The sequence below is a fragment of the Schistocerca piceifrons genome, chromosome 1 (genome assembly GCF_021461385.2).
Source record: "Schistocerca piceifrons isolate TAMUIC-IGC-003096 chromosome 1, iqSchPice1.1, whole genome shotgun sequence".
In the NCBI taxonomy this organism is placed as follows: Eukaryota; Metazoa; Arthropoda; class Insecta; order Orthoptera; family Acrididae; genus Schistocerca; species Schistocerca piceifrons.
In genome coordinates this window covers 454,530,697-454,554,417 of record NC_060138.1, presented here as the reverse complement: position 1 = coordinate 454,554,417, position 23,721 = coordinate 454,530,697, and the positions used below count along the sequence as shown (strand labels likewise).

General features: G+C 36.7%; 1 protein-coding gene across 1 annotated transcript in view; it reads right to left on the bottom strand.

Annotated features, from left to right (window-relative positions):
• LOC124783769 (TLC domain-containing protein 2-like) overlaps window positions 1-23,482 on the bottom strand; it is a 47,607-nt gene extending 24,125 nt beyond the window's left edge. Inside the window, exons 1-2 of the mRNA XM_047254047.1 lie at window positions 22,934-23,482; window positions 3,984-4,066 (exon numbers count right to left, since the gene is read on the bottom strand). Coding sequence (XP_047110003.1) covers window positions 3,984-4,066; window positions 22,934-23,139 — 289 coding nt within the window. The 5' untranslated portion in view covers window positions 23,140-23,482. The remainder of the gene's footprint in view (window positions 1-3,983; window positions 4,067-22,933) is intronic.
• Between the last annotated feature and the right edge of the window lie 239 nt (window positions 23,483-23,721).

The window sequence follows — 23,721 nt, the reverse complement described above, 5'->3', positions numbered from 1 at the left end:
GCTAGTTTATCAAATGTCATTTTCATAGTGAGCACTTGTAAAAATAGTAAAAAAGACTCGCAATAACAACAATAGAAGAAGCAGAAATTTACAACATTTGAAAGGAACAATACTCAGGTCGTGGAAGGAGTAGAGTAATGGTAATGTTCTTTACAAGTTGTTCTCTGCACTGTCATCTGCTGTTACACCATAGGGTGATTAGCAACACATCACAATTTTATTGTGAAAATATTTTTTTCAAGGATAATGAGTGTGGTTGTGATATATTTCACATATGATTCAGACTTAGTTCTTATGCTCATGTTCCTCAATGAAAATGATCCAGCTGTGTGTTTCAAACAAATGAGGCCCTGGGTTAACAGTGAAACCGATAGCACCTGGCTGACCCCTAAAGTGTTATCTAGGATGAAAATGTTTAATCAGAGCATGAACTGAGAAAAGATTGATTTGTTTTACAAATTAACACCTAGTGCTGTTGATCAATGTGCGAAAAGACGGCTGCTCGAGGACTCTGAAATGCAGTCCTAGAATGTAATGTAGATCCAAGATCTACATAATAAAAGGATTGAAAACCCACCTATCAGGAACGTCATCTATATGACACCCATGCAGTTACTGTGCTTTTTAGTGGTACAATGAGTATGAAACTTTATTATCTCATCAAAAAACAAAACTTACTGTATTTTTTGCCAGGTGACAATTGTCACAATTTATGATGAGACAATAACTGTAACCTTGGATTAATATTCAGGCATACTACACAACTGAATGAAATTTAAAAGGCCGCATGGGTTCAACAGGATGGGACCATGATCTACTGTTGATTTAGAAAGAAAAATAGATCAACCAGTTGATTTCTTTATGTAGTGACAGTGTTCTGTCCTCTGGCAGTCCAATTAAAATGGGCTTATACAATTGTTGTCATTGTTATTATTATTATTATTATTATTATTATTATTATTATTGTGAAGATGATGATGTGTGTTTAGTGGGTATCGCGGATTTATTTTAGCTGTATAGTTTAACTGAAGTTAATTACACCAGATATACATTTACAAGGGCTATCCACAAAGTACATTACGTTTTGGAATTAAAAATAAATAAAGTATTGGAAATTTTTTTTATTATATACAGATGAAAGCCACACTTAAACACTACTTTCCTACATAGTTGCCATTTAAATTAAGGCACTTATCGTAGCGATGGATGAGCTTGGAAATTCCTTCGTCGTAAAATTCGGCCGCCTGCGCCTTCAACCACGTGGCGACTGTCTTTTGGGACAGAAAAGGTGTGATTTTTGTGGATTTCCTGGGAAGAGGCACTAAATAAACTCTCAAAGATATTTCCAAACTCTGCACAACCTCAGAAGAGCAATACAAAACAAGCGCAGGGGAAAGTTGGGCTCAAAGATCTTGCTGATTCACGACAACGCCCGGGCCCACACGGCAAATGTCACTCGTGAAGTTCTCGAATCTTTTAAGTGGGAGTTGTTTCCTCATCCGCCGTGCAGTCCCAACCTGGCACCAAGCGACTTCCACTTATTCCCAGCAATGAAGAAGTGGTTGGCTATGCAGCGTTTTGATGATGACGCACAGCTTCAAAAAGAGGTAACCACGTGGTTGAAGGTGCAGGCGGCTGAATTTTATGACGAAGGAATTTCCAAGCTCGTCCATCGCTACGATAAGTGCCTTAATTTAAATGGCAACTATGTAGAAAAGTAGTATTTAAGTGTGGCTTTCATCTGTATATAATAAAAAAAATTTCCATTACTTTATTTATTTTTAATTCCAAAACGTAATGTACTTTGTGGATAGCCCTCGTATATTGTTGTGTTATTTGGCTTATTGGTGAACAGTGTTTATTCGCACTTGGTGGATCTTGATGAGCTGATTTAGCTATGCAGGTAATGATGATTATATTTCTCCTGCTTCAGAAATGGTTCATTATTTTTCATATATCGACATTTTGTCTTGGATGGCAATGAGGACATCATTTTACATATAAAATAAGCAAATTTATTTTGATATCAGCAGTCATGGCTTATTTATTTACCTTCTTTTGTGAAAGTCACTGTTTTGCTGTTAGTTGGTATCATGTATTTCTGTTTAACTAAGCAGGTTAAGTGAAATTGTTGGTAGTAGCATTTAAACCAGAAGAAGAACTAAAATCGAAGTGAAATATTTGTAAGACAAAAACACGGAAGTGCATTAAAAAACACAATGAGGCAAACAAAAGAATGAATATATGGACAACAAGAGAGAAAAAGAAATGGATAGATCAGGCACAGTTAGCAGAAGAAGCAGCAAGACAGGACTATAAAGAACCTGTACAATATCATAGTTAGGCACAGCTACGAAGGCTTGAGGACCATTCAAGGAGCTATTAAATCATGGAAGACAGCCACTGCAGCATGCTACAATGGACCGAGGATTGCTTTGAGAAGCCTAAAAAGATGCAAAGGCTCCACACTTAGACAATATAGCACCAAAGCTCTTAAAAGCCAACAAAGAAATTAATGTTAAAATTCTTCACCTCTTGCTGAAGCATTATTTTGCTCAAAGAGAAATCCCCAACAGAGCTGAAAAATGGGTTGATAGTGAAACTCCCAAAAAGCGGGAAATTTGTTACACTGTAACACCTATTGTGGTATTAAACTGTTGTCAGTGTGCAGTAAGATTCTTACCAGAATTTTCTTAAATAGGATTAAAGATTAGCTTGAAAACTGACAGCATAAAGAATCGGCTGATTTTCAGATGTAAAACGGTTGTGGTGATCTTATTAATACTCTTATGTACATCTTAGAGAAAAGTAAAGAATTCAAAACAACCAAATACCTGGCAATCATAGATTTTGAAAAGATATTCAGTTCCGTGAAAAATCAAGTGGTGTGCAGGTGTTGCAAAGCTATGGTACACCACAGAAAATCCTAATCATCATCAAAGATCTCTATATGGTGGTTACAAAAGTTGTGTGCTCCACAATGGAAATCTCACACAGCCAACAGATTTGTTTTGTAAACAACACTTTTTCTACTTGTTCTTGACGCAGCTGTGCAAAGAGCCACAGTACTCAGGGCAAGAGGAACGTAACCGGAATCCGTAAACTTCTGGAGGCAAACAATTTCGTATATGGCATTGTTTTACTACCTCAAACACTGACATTCTCTGAAAAAAACAGGCAACGAATGTTGGTCTCAAGACAAACAAAGGTAAAAAAGAAGAGTGAACTCTGGGAACATGGAAGAGCCTCTGTTTGTAGGGAAGCAACAGGGGAAGACTGTGCATTTATTCTTGTACCTGGGCAGTATGGTGAGAGAAACTGAAGAAGATGTGAAGAACTGCATACAGAAGGACAATGCTGCCTTCAGACAATTGTATCCAATATGGTGAAACAGAAACATCACACGCAAAATAAAAATTCGTATTTTTAAAACAAATGTGAAGGCTGTCTTATATAGCAGTGAAAGTTGGAAAGCTGACACAAATATAGCATAAGAGTTACAGAGCTTCATAAATGGGTGTGTCTGGCATATCATGAACATCTGGTGGTAAGAAAAAAGGAGTAACAAAGAGCTCTGGAGATGTGGTAGCAGATAGTATACATTAGAGAAAATGGAGATGGTTGTGGCATGCATTGAGAAAGCCAGGCAGGGTAATTGAGAAGAAGGCATTGGAATGGGTTCCCCAGGCAACAAGGCAGAGAGGCAGGCCCAGAGGTACAAGATGGACGACAGTAGATGTGGAAGGAAGGAGAGCTGGCAAGATTTGATCAGAATTGAGGGAAATGACCAAAGCTAGAGGTGGATGTTAAGTTCTCCTGGAAGCCCTCTAACTCTTCTGCCAGAAGAAAGAGCCACTGGCTCCAAAAGCTTGTAAACGTGTGTGTGTGTGTGTGTGTGTGTGTGTGTGTGTGTTTTCCCCTGCCACCATTTGGTGAGTTATAAAAAAGATACTTACTTTCTGATAGTTTTTACAATTACTTACCAGTGGAAAAGGAAATCACTCCATGGGCAGATGCTGTGTATTTAGATATAAGGTCCTGCCTCATTTCAGGAGACTGCCAGAAGCTAAACAGAAATACATTCATTGTGAACCAAACATTCTAATAATAGTACTTATGGTAGACTACACATGGAGACATGCAGTGTATTCAAGAACCATTTTGTTGATTTGGTTTGGCATCTCTGGGTGATTCATACTGGTTAAGTAGCATATGACACTTAACTTACATCATCTTGCTTGGTATAGACAATAGAATGCCCAACAGGCTTTTGCTGTAAAGTATTTTTAGAATTTAAACTGCAATTTTTGACACTTCCAATATAAAATGGATAGCAATTTCATAATTAATGTGCAATAATTCTGTTCTATATGCATATGCTATCAAACATCAATTCAAAATTTTGATGTGACTAGTTTAGCAACAAAGAAGGAATATCCTCGTCAACAATAGCAGTTGTTGGCTAAAAGTGACATCCAATTTAATAGTGCTGTCATTAAACAAAAACTTCCGCTACCAGGAACATTACAATCCTGTCAGTATCCCATACACATCAATGTCATTACTGTATGGTTCCCAGTAGCAGACGTTTTGGAGACGAGTGGCAACAGCTGTCAATAGGTCAGCTTGTTACATCTGTCAATACAACAGATATTTTTCTCAAAAAAAAAAAAGAGGCTCTGAGCACTATGGGACTTAAAGTTCTTTGGTCATCAGTCCCCTAGAACTTAGAACTACTTAAACCTAACTAACCTAATGACATTGCACACATCCATGCCCGAGGCAGGATTCGAACCTGTGGCCGTAGCGGTCGCGCGGTTCCAGACTATAGCGCCTAGAACCGCTCGGCCACTCCGGCCAGCTCAAATTAACAGTTTTCTCATTTGACCCAAAGTGATTCATCATGATCCCACAATAATCTTTTACCAATAAAATCCTTTCAGACCTATAATCTTCTTTTTATTTTAGAGGCAATCATACATTATTATGACAAGCACAATCAGTTTTGGTCACGAGTTAACCAACGTGCCATTTTGCAAAAGGGAAAGAAGAAAAAGATTGCATTAAAACCTTAAATTCTGTAAAATATTGCCCTTGTAAGTAATGTAAAATAAAAATTAAAATACATGGTGATCATACTTGTTCAGGTAGCATTCTGCAAACTAATTCTGTTGCCAGTTATAACTGTTAACATATTATGTGATACTGCGTAAAAAGAGCTGTGTATAATAAGTGAATCATTTTCTCCCCAAACAGAGCACCCTTTTTTTCCTTTCAGTGTTCTTTACACTTCCATGTCATTAACAGGTTTATACAAAACACACAGCTGATCACTCACCTTAAAGTCTTCATACACAGCTACACCCGCTAGAGAGTTAGGAACAAAGTCATTAAAGACAGATCTCTGCTTCAGATTGGACAAGGATGACATAACAAATTTTTGTTAAAAGATGCATACTGTCATTTGGCTCAAGTAATTCAGTGAAACTCAGAAAACATAATTCATGATTCATGGACAGGGATTTGATCCGCTTCACTCCCAAATGGAAGTCCAGTCTACTTGGTAAGCTAGATTAGGGTCATCATGATAGCATCCAACATGTATGCGACAAGCACCAAGGAAGCAGTGAAGTGGGCCTCACATAAAAATACTAGATTTCACCACTGAATTTGCTGATGACAGCATTCTTGGGCCCATTAAAGCCTGAGGCATTTGTAGTTTCTGGGCAATGGAAACCACACCAATGTTATGCACATACCAGTACAGCTTACAGTAGGGTTACTTAGGCCCAATAAATGTAATAAATTCTCCACCATCACATAAATACTATGGACAATTCCGTATGTTCTATTGGAGCTAATATAAGAGTACTCCATCTGCAACACTCTTACTCTTCGGTTAGCATGTGCTAGTTGGAAAAAAGTCTGCCATTCTGGCAGGAGGTGCACTGTCGAGTCGAGGTGGCAGTGTTTCCAGTATACACCAAGGGCATATGTGAGTAGTTATTGTTTGGAGCTAGAAGTGTTAGTCAGATCGTAAAGATGAGAATTGATTGCAGTAAGAGCTAAAGACATGTTGAGACAAAGAACTGTATTAAGACGTTGAGTGCTTATTAATAAAAGTTAAGCAGAAAGAGCAAGTGTTAGCCTTTCCAGTGTGAGTAGAACTGAAATTACTGATAGGAAATAATGCAAATTAAGAACATGTAGGAGACTGCAGTAAAAGTTGAAACTAGCAGTAAAAGTTGAAACTAGCATCAATGAAAGAATCAAGTTCAATAAAATGCGGCTTCTCTGGGATGACAAAAGGGAACTGATAAACTAAGTTTATATAAATTGTTTTGGAATTTATAACAGACCCTGATCACATGTAATTATCAAGTCAATGGCCATTAATTACAGACACAATATGAGCAATAGATAGACAGTTTATTTCTATGTTGGACATTTAAGAAGTCTTTGTTAAAGTACAATTGTCAAACAGCTAAATCAACAATAATACATGTGCATTTATTGTCTTTGTTTACAGCTAAATAAACAATAATACATGTGCATTTATTGTCTTTGTTTAAAGTCCAATTGTCAAACAACTAAATAAAAAGTAATACATGTGCATTTAAGGGAGATCTTAGAAATGATGTACTGTGCCATGATACAATCTTCTGATCTGAAATTTGCAGAAAGGAAGTGTGAAATCTGGAACTATGCAAGGCAACAATAGGGAACTACTAACAGCGCAAATGGCAGTAGTTAGTAACATATGAGGAAGATGTGATGTGTAAGTGAAATAATGAACACAACAGTCATGGAGAACAGAAGAAGAGCATGTAGGGAGAGGCAGCTAACAGAATTTTAAGTTACGCTAGCTAGAATCAGAAAGAAAGATGGAAGAGACTGACCCAGAAATCACGGAAATGTCAGGAACAAGGGCAAGAGTTTTATTTAATGGATGAAAGAGTGGAAGTGAAAGATAGTAGTACATCAATCTCGTGAATTCAGCCAAGAAAACACACAGTGTAAAAGAAAGAAGATAGAATAGGAACAAACCCAGACAAGTACTGGAGGGGAAAGGTATTTAGATATGCAGACATTCTTAGCAATTATGAATGCACAACTGCGTAGGAGTCTCGAGCTTGGAAAAGATTGAGGAAAAGACAAAGGAAAACACAGCTGAACTGATGGAAGAATTAATGCGAAAGTTTCAGGAAAATACAGTCAAAATGAGAGAAGTGAAGGCTCAACAAGCAGAATTCCTCACAAAATGGAATGAACAAATCAAAAAGTATGAAGACTGAGCATCAGAAGATGAAGAAGCAGGCCTGAGTAGCAAGTCAAATTAACTGTGACAAGTTGTGTAGGCGACTAGTCAGCTCGACGCACAGCTGGACTCTGTATGCAGTGAGGCAAAAACCATCACAGAAAAAATAACCAAAGATTAGGGAAAATAGTGAGGCGAAGAGTGCAGAAGCCAAGTCACATGAGTGAATACAATTGCTGACACTGTGAATGATAACTTAGGTACCGTCCTAAGGGAAATCTTATAGAAGTAAGCTGTAACCATTAATATAAAACTGACCTACATGCATAACTGACCATGTAGTAGTTAATGGTGGTTGCTTTTGATAGGATTCTAACAGATTCTAACTGGGAGGAAAACTACATTTTTACGCAGGCTTAAAAGAGCAATACCGGAGAAACAGGCCGGCGCAAACTTCACAGTGAGGAGGTAGGGAATATGGACCACATCTGAATTATCCTATAGAAATTCACATGTGTTACTGTTTATTTAGTTGTTCAGTGATCAGACTCTTAATTGAGATGACTTACAACAGAACATGTCCAAACACAGAAATAAATAACCTACTGTTCACACCGTGTCCATAATTAATGGCCACATATCGTAATTACATGTGATCAGGATCTATTCTAAATGCCAGTACAATGTATGTAAGCTTAATTTATTGGTTCTCAACAACACACATTCTTGCCTATACCATCCACACCTACACTTATTATTATTATTATTATTATTACACTGAATGGATTTTGTCAAAGAACGTAGTATAACAAAAATAAGATAAGGATGTACAGTTTCCTACATAAAACAGTGGTTCATTGTACCCATGACAACATTTTTGGGCAATACAACTTTGATTACTGTAATAATATAAAAGTATGAGAAGGCTCTTTTACATGAAATACATTACAAGTAAATCATTGATTTAACACTTTTGTTCTGAAAAATTAACATTGAGGCTGCGGCAAGCATTTGATTTATGGTACTATTAACATATACTAAATGAATGTAGTTACTTGCTACAAGGTTACTGCAGATATTCATTTATACTATAACAGCAGTTGGTCATTAAGAATTTAAATATTGCGTCCTTGAATGTACATAATGTTTTTATCTCTTTTGGCTGAGTTGGAAGATTGTTGTACAAAATAGTACCCTGAATGTTGGTTTGTTTTTGCGTTAAAGCCTTGTTTACTCTTTTTATGTGGATGTCATTGCACATTCTTGTATTGTACAAGTGAAGATCTGAGTTGGTTTTATAATTATCAATGTGCATTTTTATATTAAGAACACTTTTTTTATATATAGATGCATGGTAAGGGTAGAATATTTAGGTGTTGAAATAACTGTTTGGTAGGTGTTAGCCTTTTACTGTTTGAAATTATTCTAACAGCTCGTTATTGTGGTTTTCATGTTGTCTTATTATGACCCCAGAGGATTAGGCCATAGGTGATAGCAGAATGGATGTAAGCAAAGTCGACAGTTCTGCTACACACTCTACTACACTCAGTACTAATTATATGTAATGCAAAACAAGCAGAGCTTAACTTGTTAGTGAGGTAGAGAATGTGGGCTTTCCAGTCTAAATTTTCATCAATTTGCACACCTAAGAATTTTGTGGCAGCTACCCTTTCAATTTGTTTGTTTTGAATATAGAGGTTCACATCATGATGAGACTTTGTTTTCCTGTAATGTATATAATTAGTTTTTGAAATATTTAAGATTAGCCTGTTCTGTCCAAACCAGCTTTGTATGTATTCCAAAACTCTGGTTGCAGATGTTGGCAATACCCTATTTATGTCTGCTACAATAATATTTGTGTAAGCAGCAAACAAAGTTATGTGCGTACCACTGATTGGGGTTTTGATATCATTAATGTATATAAGAAATAAGAGAGGTCCTAGAACGCTGCCCTGAGGTACTCCGATTGGTACAGTCTGCATGTCCAATCTGTACACAATGCTTTGGTTTTTAATGTTTGCTGGGGTAGTTTCTACTACCTGTTTTCTATTGTGGAGATATGACTGAAACCATTTTAATGCAACTCCTAGTATACCTATTGCTTCTAGTTTCCAGAATGAGATTTTCATTCTGCAGCAGAGTGTGCGCTGATTTGAAACTTCCTGGCAGATTAAAACTGTATGCCGGACCGAGATTCGAACTCGGGACCCGAGTTCAAGTCTCGGTCCGGCACACAGTTTTAATCTGCTAGGAAGTTTCAGCTTCTAGTTTGTCTAGCAAGATATTATGATCAACAGTATCGAATGCCTTCAATAAGTCTAAGTTTATTCCTACTGTACTGTTATTTCTGTCAAGTCCTATTACAATGTTTTCGATGAATTGGGTAATTGCTGTTTCTGTAGTCATGCCTTTGCGAAAACCATGTTGGTTTACAGACGAGATTGAATTTTTCAAGGTAATTTGTAATTGTGTTTCTCATGACAGTCTCTAATATTCTTGAAAATACAGATCACAAAGCTATCTGTCTATAGTTTCCCACTTCATATATATATTACCCTTTTTACACAATGGTTTTATTTTTGAAAATTTTAATCTTTGTGGGGACGCTCCTTCTGTTAATGATATGTTTATGATATGTGAGAGTGGTTCTGCAATGACACTAGCGCATTTAATTATGACTGAACCTGGTACCTCTTCAATTCCAGAGGACAATTTATTCTTCATTGTTTTTATTATATTAACAATTTTTAATTTATTTGTGGAACATAGCAATATTGAATTACCACTTTGCTCTCTCTTTGAACTGTGGTACTACTGCTACTAGCAAAATTTTTACTCAGATTGAGTGGAGTGTTTATGTAATTTGCTAGAGTCCCATTTCTGTGAAAAAATGGAAATGTCGTGTGGCTAGGGTCTCCCGTCGGGTAGACCGTTCACCTGGTGCAGGTCTTTCGATTTGACGCCACTTCGGCGACCTGCGCGTCGATGGGGATGAAATGATGATGATTAGGACAACACAACACCCAGTCCCTGAGCGGAGAAAATCTCCGACCCATCCGGGAATCGAACCCGGGCCCTTAGGATTGACAGTCTGTCACGCTGACCACTCAGCTACCGGGGCGGACATTTCTGTGAAACACTTCATGATCATCTTTTAATACAATGTCATCTTGCTTTTTCAACACATTCGTTTGTTTCCTTTTTGACTATATTCCATATTGCTTTCAACTTGTTAGCTGTCCCTATGATTACTTTGCTATTGTGCATTGTCTTGGCTGTTTTATTTTCTTATAAATTTTCATATATGTATTAAAATATTCTGCAAAGTGTTCAACTTGATTGTCTTTTCTCAGTTGATTGAGAAGTTTTAGCTTTTGACTGGATACTCTGATAGCAGGTGTTATCCACTAGCTGCTGTTTCTTGGTATGACATTAATTCTTGTCAGTTTTTTTGGAAAACACATCTCAAATATGGACATGAAAGTATTATAAAATGCATTGAATGATTCATCAGTTGATGATTTTGAATACACATCTTCCCAGGTTTCTTTTGCTAATGATTGGACAAAAATATTAACCTTTTTCTGGGTAGAAGTGCCTTTTATATTCCCACTTGTATTTAATCACCTCAGGTACAGAAGAATTTATGCATGTTACTAGCGTGTTGTGGTCTGAAAGACCTAAGTTTACATTTTGTGCCTCAGTAACATCATTTTCGATATTTGTAAAGATATTATTTAATAGGGACAAAGATGACTCTGTTATTCTAGTGGGGTCTGTGAAGAGTGATGATTCATCAGTTGATGATTTTGAGTACACATCTTCCCAGGTTTCTTTTGCTAATGATTGGATAAAAATATTAACCTTTTTCTGGATAGAAGTGCCTTTTATATTCCCACTTGTATTTAACCACCTCAGGTACAGAAGAATTTATGCATGTTACTAGCATGTTGTGGTCTGAAAGACCTAAGTTTACATTTTGTGCCTCAGTAACATCATTTTCGATATTTGTAAAGATATTATCTAATAGGGACAAAGATGACTCTGTTATTCTAGTGGGGTCTGTGAAGAGTGGTTTCAAGTGAAAGCAGTTTAGGATACTCAAAAGCTGCCTTTTTTTCTTCATTTTCAACTAACAAGTTGATATTAAAATCCTCACATATTAATAAGTTCACTTCATTGTTATAAAAAAAGGTTTAGCACTGCTTCCAAATCTTTTTAAAAAATATGTTTTTGACACCTAGTGCTGCCCTGTATATTGATATGACAATTAGATTTTTACGCTTCTCCTCAGATTTTAGCTCTATGGCACATGATACAAAATGTTTCTCGATATTTAGATGGTATGTTTCAGATCTAACTTTATACCGCAGCCCAGCAGCAGCAAGCACACTCCTCGAAACCTGATAGTACCTGTCCATCTGTAATAGAATTGCATTAGCAGCCTGAGGCCAAGATTATTTCTGGGAATTATGTACAAAAACTCTAACTTGTACAGTTTTACCTGTATTGCACATTGAAAATCGAAAATAAGTTCGAAATGTAACACATTCGAAAGTCTGTAAAATGTACCTGTGGACAACTCATTGAAATGGGTTTTTAATTTACATTTATGTAAAATTTTATTTTTCTTAAAACCAGCTTGAATTACACAGAATATCGAAATACTGGGGCTTCACCGTAATGTCTGAGTAGAATTGATGTCCCCATGATGTACTGATTTCATAAGTTTATTTTGAAAATGAGCTTGTTCCCATTAAGATGATATGACAATCACAGATCAAGATTAACAGATGAATTATATAGTCTTTTAGTCACAGAAAAAGTTTCCAGAGCAGTGCCACATTGTGCTTTTGATGGGTTATATTGTCAGTTTGTTGAAAAGGCACATTGCTTATGACTGCCTGTGTGTATCTGTCTATGTCTTTCCGTTTTAACCTTCCCCAACCTATCCCTCTCTCCTCCCTGAACAAGGAACTATTAGTTCCAAAAGCTAGATATTGAGTCACTTTTACTGTTATATGAGCTGTTTGGCAGTAATGCACCTTTTATGTATCCTGAAGGTATGTACTGGCCAATAACCTTCTCTCAAAATTTATTAGGACCTCAGTTGAATTGTCCTTTGACACAAATGTTGTTAGTACATTGCCTGTAGTTGTCGGTTAAACTAAATTAAGTAACCAGAATAAGATTTTCACTCTGCAGCGGAGTGTGCGCTGATATGAAACTTCCTGGCAGATTAAAACTGTGTACCCGACCGAGACTCGAACTAGGGACCTTTGCCTTTCGCGGGCAATTGCTCTACCATCTGAGCTACCGAAGCACGACTCACGCCCGGTACTCACAGCTTTACTTCTGCCAGTATCTCGTCTCCTACTTTCCAAACTTTACATAAGCTCTCCTGCGAACCTTGCTAGTTCTGCAAGGTTCGCAGGAGAGCTTCTGTTAAGTTTGGAAGGTAGGAGACGAGATACTGGCAGAAGTAAAGCTGTGAGTACCGGGCGTGAGTCGTGCTTCGGTAGCTCAGATGGTAGAGCACTTGCCCGTAAATTAAGTAAATTTATTATCTAGGTCTATTGATGTCAGGTTTTCACATATAATTTTTATGATACCATGTATTCTAAATGCTATTTTATGTATTTTCTTGCTGAATTCTAGCTTAGATATTAAGCTGTTTAAAGATATAGAAACATATACTAAAAACAGCAACAAATTATTTCTCACTGCAGTCTTTCTCAGAAGGAACAATTCAACAACAGTTCAACATTTTATAAATTGGAGGGTCCATACTCCTGCACCACATATGTAATTTGTAAGCATTTGTGATAATACTAGTCTTGGTTTCAAATTAAATGAACCGTGGCAGTTCTGATGTGCGAATATGAAAAAAATTACTTTTTTGTTTCATGTAAGCCCTTCATTTCATGTAAATTAGGAAGTGAAAATATTTTTGTATTCTATGATCATGAGACTAATGTATTTTCTTACATGAGGCATTTTCTCTTCAGATCTTTACATCACTACTGCCAAATTAAAATAAAGTTATGAATGCAGCACTGCGGCACATCTTAACAATGTTAACTGCTAACTGTTTTTTTGACACAGGATGTTGTTTCTAGTACAGCAATGAAGACAGACAATCACTTTCTGTCTTAAGTGGAAGATTCATGATGCAAACTACAAATTAGAGAAGACAAACAAGTGAAATATGAGAAATCATGAGCAACTAACAAATAAATAAATAAAAAAGAGTTTATGCTACTCTAAACCGCTTACATTATTAAAGCTCCAATTGACTATCAGTGAATAAATAAACTGCTTTGTGGATAGGCTATGATTAAATAAACGGGACCAATGACCTCAACTGTTTGGTCCCATAAGAATTTACCACAAATTTACAAATTTTCCAATAAATAAAGTGCTTTGGCGCTAGCCTTTAACTGCCACTAACGTAATCATACCTGCTCAACAAATATTGCTGTTGAATTAATCACATTTATACTCATAAACAAACCAAATAAGACAAGTTTCTTATAACTGCATTTGTCTTACAATTTAAAGTATCTGGCAGCATGCTTTATCATTAAAACAGGCAAAATAACTAATATTAGAAGCTGACAAATATTTATGTTGAATCATTAGCGTGATCAATAAAAATACAAGCATTCCGCAAAACATTTCCAGTAAGTTAAATGCTAAATACAGTACATATTTCAGTATACTACCACAATAAGACTTCGATGTTAGTATACGAGGGAAAATTTCTACTGAAAATCACAGTACTGTACGGGATACTATTCTATGCAGGTAGTTTGTGGCAATATGAGGGGTGCTGAATCAGAATACACAGTCCTTCTGGTAGACACGGCTGCTCTCCCTCAATGCAGAAGACTGTCATATAGTGTTTCAAAGACCAGTTGTGCTGCCCTTCAGCCGTATTCTGAATGTGAAATATTTGACAGTAAAATGAAGAAATGTAAGTCAGATATGTGCAATTAACACCAAGGTAATATGAGAGGGGGAATTAACTTATACTGGACAAGGGTGGAAGAGAAGTTATATATTAACCAACATCTATAACTGAAACGTACAAAAAAAAAAAAAAACACTTGCAATGTCGTCTATCTAACAGATGATCTCACACTTCAATAAATACTAATGGCTCAAGTTGTTCACTAGTCTCCTGAATGTAAGTCTAGGGGCAAGAGTCCATTCACTCAGCAAAATTTCAGGTGATGTAACATATTTCTGAGTGTTTACTGTATTCTGTGCTGCTAAGTCCTTCCATGCAAATAATTTAATGTTTAAAGCAAAATATGTCATTTCCTTTTTTAAAAAAAATAGGTCACAAATCTTACAACCTCCATGCCCACACTAATGATAGTAATCAAGCAATACGTCCAATTTTTTTCTGAAGATATGGGTACTCTACCATAGTCCTATCATTTGTGTGGCAGCTTGGCAGTAATATTAGATAATAAGTCACTGAAAAATCTAGAGGAGTTATTTAGGCTATACAATGGAGAATGATAAATGGCTCATGACTGATGTAGAACCCAGCTCTTTTGCTTTACTGTATTTCCATGTCAACACTGCAAACAACAAAATATGGAATAGTATAAATGTGCTCACTGTTTCATGTAGAGCAGATACCTTTTACAGTGATTAAAGAAAAATATGCCTAAAAATTTGGTGATTCAGCACCCTCTCATCTATTATGGCTTGATAAAGGTGTCTGTATAGGTACACATAAGAATTATTTGAGCTTATGGGTGTCAAGTATTCTGGTTAGTTTACAAGAGCAATTCAAAAATAAAGCCTTAGCACCAGAAACCTTCTGAAATTCTGAAGCAATCAAGAGGTCCTCACTATTGACTTTAGATAGTCTGGTAATTCTTCACATGAGATTAGCCTGAAGAGACTATCTTGGCTAATAAAGTGTTGTTTATGGATCAAAGGCACAAATACTTTCATGTAATTCACTGGTAAGAATCTAAAAGTGGGATTGTGTCATTATTCATATGTTTTGTGGAGCAATGTCGGAAACATACTGTGAGATTTCAAAGTAATTTAAGAGGATGTGTCACTAGCTCACTGTAAGTACCAACTGCGACATCAAAAGGCATATATTTCAACTGGCAGGGTGAAGCAACTGTGTCAAATCCTAATGTGAATATTACCTGACAATTTGTACTTTATTATAACAATAGGAGTAATAATCTTTCAAGTTCATAAAATATCTGTCACAGTAATAAACATTATACAGTATGTGTTATATAGCCAAAATTACAATGTCACATACATGTAACCTCTGATCACTGATTATCTCTTTAACCACTATCTGAATTACTAACTATCCGTAGCTAAATTTCCTCTCGTGATCTCATACTGCTTTCATCAATACATAACCAAACTAACGTTTTCCAACCTTACCCGGGTCTCGAGATATGATACTGGTACAGGCTGTTTGCAAATACATCATTCCTAAAAGTAGCTTCTTGTTGTTACATCACATTCATTAGTTTCAACAATTCTCAACTGACATACCACTTTCCAACCTAACAATGACTTCCAAGCTACATTTCAGGTAACTGTAGTCTTGTCATTGCAACCTCCTCTTCAAAAATGTAATTAAATAATTTTTGGTGCTGTCGTGGTCATACTTTTAGGTAATGTTTCTTGATTCACTGTAGCTACAAACAACCTGTGAAGAATACCAACGGCTTCTCAAAATACATTACCCCTTGCCCTGGCACCTTTTTCACTGATTACAAACTATCTTGCCATAAATCATGTGAAACTGACATGCTGCCAACCTATGTATTGTGAGGAGCAGCACGCTACCTTACACTATGCCTGTTCTATATTTTGAGCTCATTTACCATTATAAAATATTAGCACTCTTCTAGCAATACCAATTAGAGGAACACTCATTTCTGACAAACACCACCACACACTACATCAAGAGGAACACACCTGATGGGCAGAGTTCCTTTACAGGCCTTCTTTGTATGAAAACTGACTTCAGACATCACTCAAAATAAGACTGAGATAATGACTGCACCAACTGCATGATCTGGCAATGGAAGGCAGATTGTCTGTCTTCCAATGAATGGGAATTGTAGCAGGGAGTGTGCAAGTTCTACAGATGTTAAAAATCTTATCTTATGGCACCATACTTAGTTTGATTGCATTCCCCAAACAACATTCAATAAATAATAGCAAGCTGTCTTAAAATGATATAAGCAAATTCCCATATCTGCTTTTGTAAATTACTAACAATAAATTGAAATATCAATGAAAAAATCAATTTTTGAAAATGTAATGTGCATGGATAGACAATCACCAAGTGGTGGCAGGGGAAAACATATATAAAGGTTAAGTAAAGGTGCACGATTTTGGAGCCAGTGGCTCCTTCTTGTGCCAGAAGGGTTGAAGGGAAGGAAGAGGGGTGTGGGAAAAGGACTGGTGAGGTTTAGAAAATGACTGAGTTCAGAAAAGTCATCCAAAACACCATGTCAGGGAAGACTTATCAGACAGTTGATTGTTGAGGTCTGCACTGGATGATGTTAGAAAAAACCTGAGAGCATAAATGTGGAAGATGTGGCAATAAACAAGATAGAGATTACTGACAAAACATTGTGCAAGTGCTAGTAAGAGCAGAAGGCTAAGTGTGTTGCATGTGCTAAAGGTGTAGGGCAGGGAAAAATAGGCAAGTCAGAAAGTAAAAAATAGAGAAAACTAAAAGGGAGTGAAAAAGACAGGAGGGGGGTTGCCAAATGTTATTCTAGGTGTGATGGCCAACATGTTGGACAGAATGGACCTAATTTCACGCCATGATTTTAGGAAGTCACAGCCTTGTTGAAGTATCTGATTCAAACTCATGATCAGCTACTTCTATGACTTCCTAAAAACATGCCCTGAAGTGAGGTTCATTCTGTCCGACATTTTACTCACCACACCTAGAACAGCTTTTCGATTCCCCTCAAGCCTCCACAATATCCTGGTCTGATCCTATGCTCCTTCTGCACCCATTTCCCTACCATATGGCTCCCACCCCTGAGACTGCTCCTGCCATAAGACTTGCACCCTCCTACCACCACCTGCACTAGTCCTTAACTGGCAGCAATATACTATCAAAGGTGGAGCCACTTGGGAAACAGCACATGTTGTGTACCAGCTGTTGTGTGAACACTGTTTGGCATTTTGCATTGGTATTACTACCACCAAGTTATTAGTTAGAATGAATGGACACGGACAGACAGTGTGTACTGGCAACACATAATATCCTACTCCTCCACAAAATAACGGCCATGACCTCGGAACTTGCTTCACCACACACGCCATCTGGAATCTTCCCACAGACAGCAGTTTCGCAGAACTCCGCAGCTGGGAACTGGTGTTACATGTCCTTGGTTCTCGACACTCATCTTTAGGTTAATTTCTTCAGTCTTAGCATTTATTCTTAGTAACTATTTCTTTCACAACTTTCTTTTAGTTTTCTATACCTTTCAATTTATGACCTGTCTATTTTTCCATGCCTTCTACCTCTAGTACACACAATGCACTTAATTTTCCATTCTTATTACCATTTGCACAATGTGTTGTCAAGTAATCTCTGTCTTGCTTATTGCTCTATCTTCCACCTTTAAGCTCTCAGATTTTCAAATCCCATCCGATGCAGGCCCCAACTATCAGTCTTTGCTTCTCATCCTGTCCAGTAAGTCTTCCCTGATCTGGGATTCTGGGCATCTTTTCCAAACTCTGCCCATTTCCTAGACCTCATCAGTCCTTTTCTTAATCCCCCTTCCTTCCCCTTCAGCCCTTCTGCCAGAAGAAGAAACCACTGGCTTCAAAAGTCTGCATATTTACTTAAGCTTCACAAATGTTCTCTCCTGAAGCTCACTGGTTAGTAAGATTTTACCTCCCCCATTAAGAGTAGGATTTTCATCTGCTCGATCACAATAATTTGAAAAATGTACAATAATTCTGGTTTTGCTACATTAAATAATATGGCAAAAAGGGTGACAGCAAACAAAAGGCTGAAATCTCTCACAGATAAAGATCATAACACAGATCTCCTCATGTCTGACTGAACTAAACATGTAAGCCTTAAGACTTAAGCTAAAAAAATATGCTTGCAGGACAATAAAATAAAAATTCTTAGTAAGAGAATTCTACATGCTGCTTTGAAATTGTGTTATCATGTAAATGAACTGTCACAAGCAAATGTTCATCATGTGCAGCATAATAACAGTGGGACAAAAATGAATTTTTGCAACCATAATGGGAGTGTTTGGTTCATCAACTGAAGATGCCAGAAACTGAGGAATGTTTTGGAAAAGACCTACCAACCTACCTAATAATTCACTGTAACTATAAGAAACTAATTAGCCTATAGCTAGTTCAGTAGTGAACAGCTACTGAGGATGGACAGGATAATTGAGAACAGGTAGAAACGACATAATTGGCTGTCATGCACCAATCTTTGTTGCAAGTTTGCAAGTGCATCAAAATGGAGCTGATGGTGCAGTGCTGCATGCCATAAGCCTACATTAGAAAACAGTAAACCCAAGAAATCACACGGCAAACATATTACATCCAAAAGCACTGACTACAGAGCATAAAATGTGGAATGGTCCTATGTGACAGCAGAAGCACTGAATATCCAACTGGACTTGTCTCAAAACTTGCACCAATGATGCAGTGTTACAGGCACAAATAGACATGACAACTGTCGGAACATTGTCTTTTGGCATGCAGAGAAAGCATTCGTCTCCGGTGAGCAAAAACTTGGCTCACCTAAGGTGAATGCATGCTGCACGTCTGCTGCCAATTTAATTAGCACACACTGTTTCAACATTTCAACCTTAAATTCATATTGGACTGACTGTGATTCAGCTTAGATGACAATGATGTACAATAACACTGGTTCTACATATAATTGTGTGGTTACTTTTTTGGGTAGTGTGTTCAAAACTACACTCTTTAACCTCTATGTCTACTTGGGTATTTTTATACATGAAATAACCAAGCCAACTATCTGGCTTTAATTCAGTCAGCACGAAAGGTAACTTACCAGTCCTTCTAATCTTAAAAGGGACACCATACATCATCCATGTTCCACAGAATATCCATCTCAAGAAGCAAAATTGAAAGTATCTTCAATACCAATAAAAGCCACTTGTATAAGAACAGCTGAATTTAATTTCAGCTCATCTAAGTTTTCTGTAAAAAAGTTAGATGTAGTCACTCATATGGGAGCACCCAGAGATATCAATGGCCTTTCCATTCTATTTTCAAGTGCAAACAAAGTGGTTGTCAGTATGAATGTACTAATTAACCATATGAGGTAGACTTTGAGAGGATGGATATACAGTATTTCTTTCATCAATATGTCCATAAACAACAACTCTAATCAATAATGATGAGAAATTTACTCACATTTGCCTTTACATTCATATTAGACTTAACACACACTGCTGAATTCAGAATGTGACATTTACAAATGTCCATGTAGAGCCAGGAATGTAAGTAAACATTTACTAATTTCAAGTATAACACAACCAACTCTAAAAATGAAGGTACATGGGCCCTTGGGCTAGATCTGCAGAAGATGTCAAGTATATTCTACAGATTAATTTTCCTGTAAACATTCTTATGAGTGGTAAGTTATAGGAAATTGTACCCTCTCACAGGATTAAGAATTTACTGCAGAGTAAATAATAGTAGTAGTAGTAGTAGTAGTAGTAGTAGTAGTAGTAGTAATAATAATTGGCTAATAATAACTCCACCAATGCTGATCTCAAGTCTAGGGAAAGAGGATGGGGAGATTAACAACCACATAAAAAAACCATGCGTCAGCTGGCCCTGGTGACAGTACCATGTAAGGATCCCTTGCCAGAGTCATAGTGAAATGTTCAACAGCAGCAAAGGCGGAGATGAGGATCATCAGTACAGTATAACTGGTAGAAGAGACGGCCCTGCACTTGGATTAAAATAGAAGCTTGAAATTAAAAACTGAACATGTCTCTTCCCAGATCGGGTGATGTTTGGTCAGCACCTGTAGCCCATGTTAGGGTCAGCTGGAAAAGAACACACTAAGACTAACAATCTTAGTTTTAACTCCAGTAGATGAACATCTACACATCTACACAGATTGTAAATATAGGGTAATTATGATGTGTGATGGAAAAAACAATATTACTCCAGGTGGCTGATCCACCATTCCTGAAAAAGAGTGAAAGCAGACATTTGGATTCTGGGGTGTCTGCACCGTCATGCAAGGAACACTTGGGGGATCTTGAAATCCTCTGTAATCTGAAATTGAAATTTAAAAGGGAACACAAATTTGTAGCCATAAATATTAACTCCCTCTGTAAAGTTGGGAAATTCAAGCAAATAATCAACTTTTTGAATGGCAACAATATTCTGCTAGCAGCCATCCAAGAAACACTGTGATGACCTAAAAATGGATAGTATACACTGTCGAATTTTTAAGGTTGAATTTCCAACATATATCTCAGAATTTTATGAGCAGCCTCTGCAATGCACAAAAATATAACCTGAAATGATGTTGATTTTGAATCCTTCTGTGAAAGACTCTCTGGCTTAATAATTAAATGCAAGAATAAATATTATTCAATATTCAGTTGCCATGCACCAACAAATGAAGATGACAAGAAAAACTAAGGCAAAGCAGAACACTTCTGGGAAGATCTGGAAAACAGGATGTCAAAAGTTCACAAGAACAACATAATAAATCATACTTGGGCACTTCAGTGCCCAACTGGGTCAGAAGAAATCATTCCAAAAAGTTATTGGAAACCATCCACCTCATAATAGAACTAACACAAATTGCTCAAGATTTACAGACGTATACACTTCATTCCATCTTAAAATCATGAAAACACACTTCAAAAAACTACCTAGATAGTAAAAAAACACGTGTATCACCAAATGTCAACTTCTGAGAATTCCAAATTGATCAAATCACCATCTGCACATATTACTTTCCAGAAACCAAGAAATTTGGAATCACGAGTGAAATAAAAGTTGATTCAGATCACTATCCAACTGAGAGACACATGAGATTTATTCCCAAACATCTAATCAAGAAACAAAACAGTACAAGTAAGAGAATTCATAATGAAACTTAGAAGGAAAAGTAATGTGATTTTCAGAAGATGCTGAGTGAAATGGATATGATGTCAACAACTTTACAGAGACAAAAATATATTGCATCTGAAATAGCTCCAGAGAACAAACACAGAAAGGTCACAGGTACAGGAGTAATAAATGTGAGGAAAAACTTAGAGAGAAAAAGAAAGCTTGGAACAACTGGTATAGAAGGAAATCAAGTAGTAACTGGAAAATCTATCGATCTGAGAAGAAGTGAGCAGATAAAATTATTTGAGCATAAAAGAGATGCTCTGAAAAGGAGCATTTATAAAGTGTACACCAATACTTAAAAATATATATATATTTACATACTTCAATTTTATACTGTTTAGGCAATACATCAGGGTATGTAACTGTAATATAAATAATGATATACTAATTATTACCTGTCAGTTAGTTGGAATGACGATCCAAAATCTCTAATAATTCACACACTCATCACATCACATCAAAAACATTTGCCCTTACAAAAATGACTACAAATTATGGAGAGAAAGCAATAATGGGCAATACATCATTGTTGCCATACAATAAAAGTCCAGCCTTTTTAAACAATATATGATATGTACCAAATAATAAGTGTGTCCTACTTTACATGGAATATCCCAGGTAATGTTTTAAGTGTGACAAAATTTCAAATAAACGAATTGTAACCTTGGCATGTATCTTGTACATCATACATATGTTCTGAAATTGTGTGTGTTATGAGATAAAGGGTAAAACACATTTCACACTTCGGTTTTAGAGGAAAATGGAGGAAAAGAGACATAAATAATTATCTTGAGGTAATCTTGCGTTAGCTATAACAATAATAATAATAGTGATAATATTAGTAACACGACTACCACTTCAAGAGGAACAATTTTTGTAATTTGAACCTATTGCACATTATCAAAAAATCTATATACGGTAGTTGGGCTTTCGGTATACCACCAACTTTTATGTGTAAATACGTTTAATACCAGTGAATAATAATATTGCCATGAAATAGGCACACACTGAAATGTAACACGCTGATGTATCTAAAATTCTCCTCCTACAAGACTACTAACTGATAGGTAAAAGAATAAGCACTTCAAACAGGCACCCTACCCGGGGGAGAAAATTTCTCTTGGCGAGTTCCAGCTTTATCATGCAACTTAAAGCGATTATGCCAAGGTCGTGTATAATATTAAAATAGTTGCACCAAAATTAAAAATGTTAATTCTGGATAGAGCATTTAATGTAACTACTAACTGAAAATGCTAAATGAAAACATAAGACTGCAAAAGGACGACTAGAATATCTGTGCAACAGATTGATGGTGACGAATACCTAGAATTTTGCTGGTATGATGCACACACTCAGTATTTATCGGCAACAGTATCCATACCCACACTTTCAAAGTATTCTGCAAACCTTTTTTTATCAATAATTGCAATCAATACACTGAACAAAATTTCCTGTTAGAGATAAATGACTGTAACATTAAAATAAACATAACATCAAACTTACCACATGCATGACCACGCACCGCTTATAACAGAATGCAATAGAGAATTGGCCGTGTTCTTCCATTTCCACTTTTGAGGAGCAGTGTGTGACGCGCTTTTAGGAATCAAAGAGTTAAGTACCCAAGAATTGATCACAGTGAACAAAATACCACTTGAAATGGCCCACAAGTATCCAAAATTCGTTCCCGTCACTTGTGTAGCATCCATTTTTCGCACCAAACAACAGTGTCATCCAAACAGCTAAAATTTACACACACACCATGGGGTGTTGCATAACATGCAACACACTAATCTACATACACATTATGTAACTTGACCTATTTATTTTCTTATCACAAAATACTGGACAATATATTCTAAAACCATACTATTAGTGAACACGTCCAGTAAGTCCGTATACAGTTACTATCCGAACAAACAGCTATCATAGCGTGCAATAGTTCCTGACAGAACATACAAATATTACACAAATATGTAATTGCTCATTTGTAAACAATGCTATTTGCTTGGCTAATCACATTTCCAAAGAGCTCCACTACTTGTCATTTCGACGACAACATTCAAGATGAGTTTCCACAGGCAGCGAAAGCCACGCTTCCACACACAATGAAAACTTGCACATGCACGTTCCCATCGCCGAATCTACTAGTCAAATGGTCTGTGGTAACAACCTTAGGAACAATACGAAAACTGCTACTTGTCTCCGAATGAGGCCGTTGGTAGCCCAAATGTTATGAAGTAAGCACCTCACGGTTATGGGACTCGTTTGACACACTTTATATTACAGTA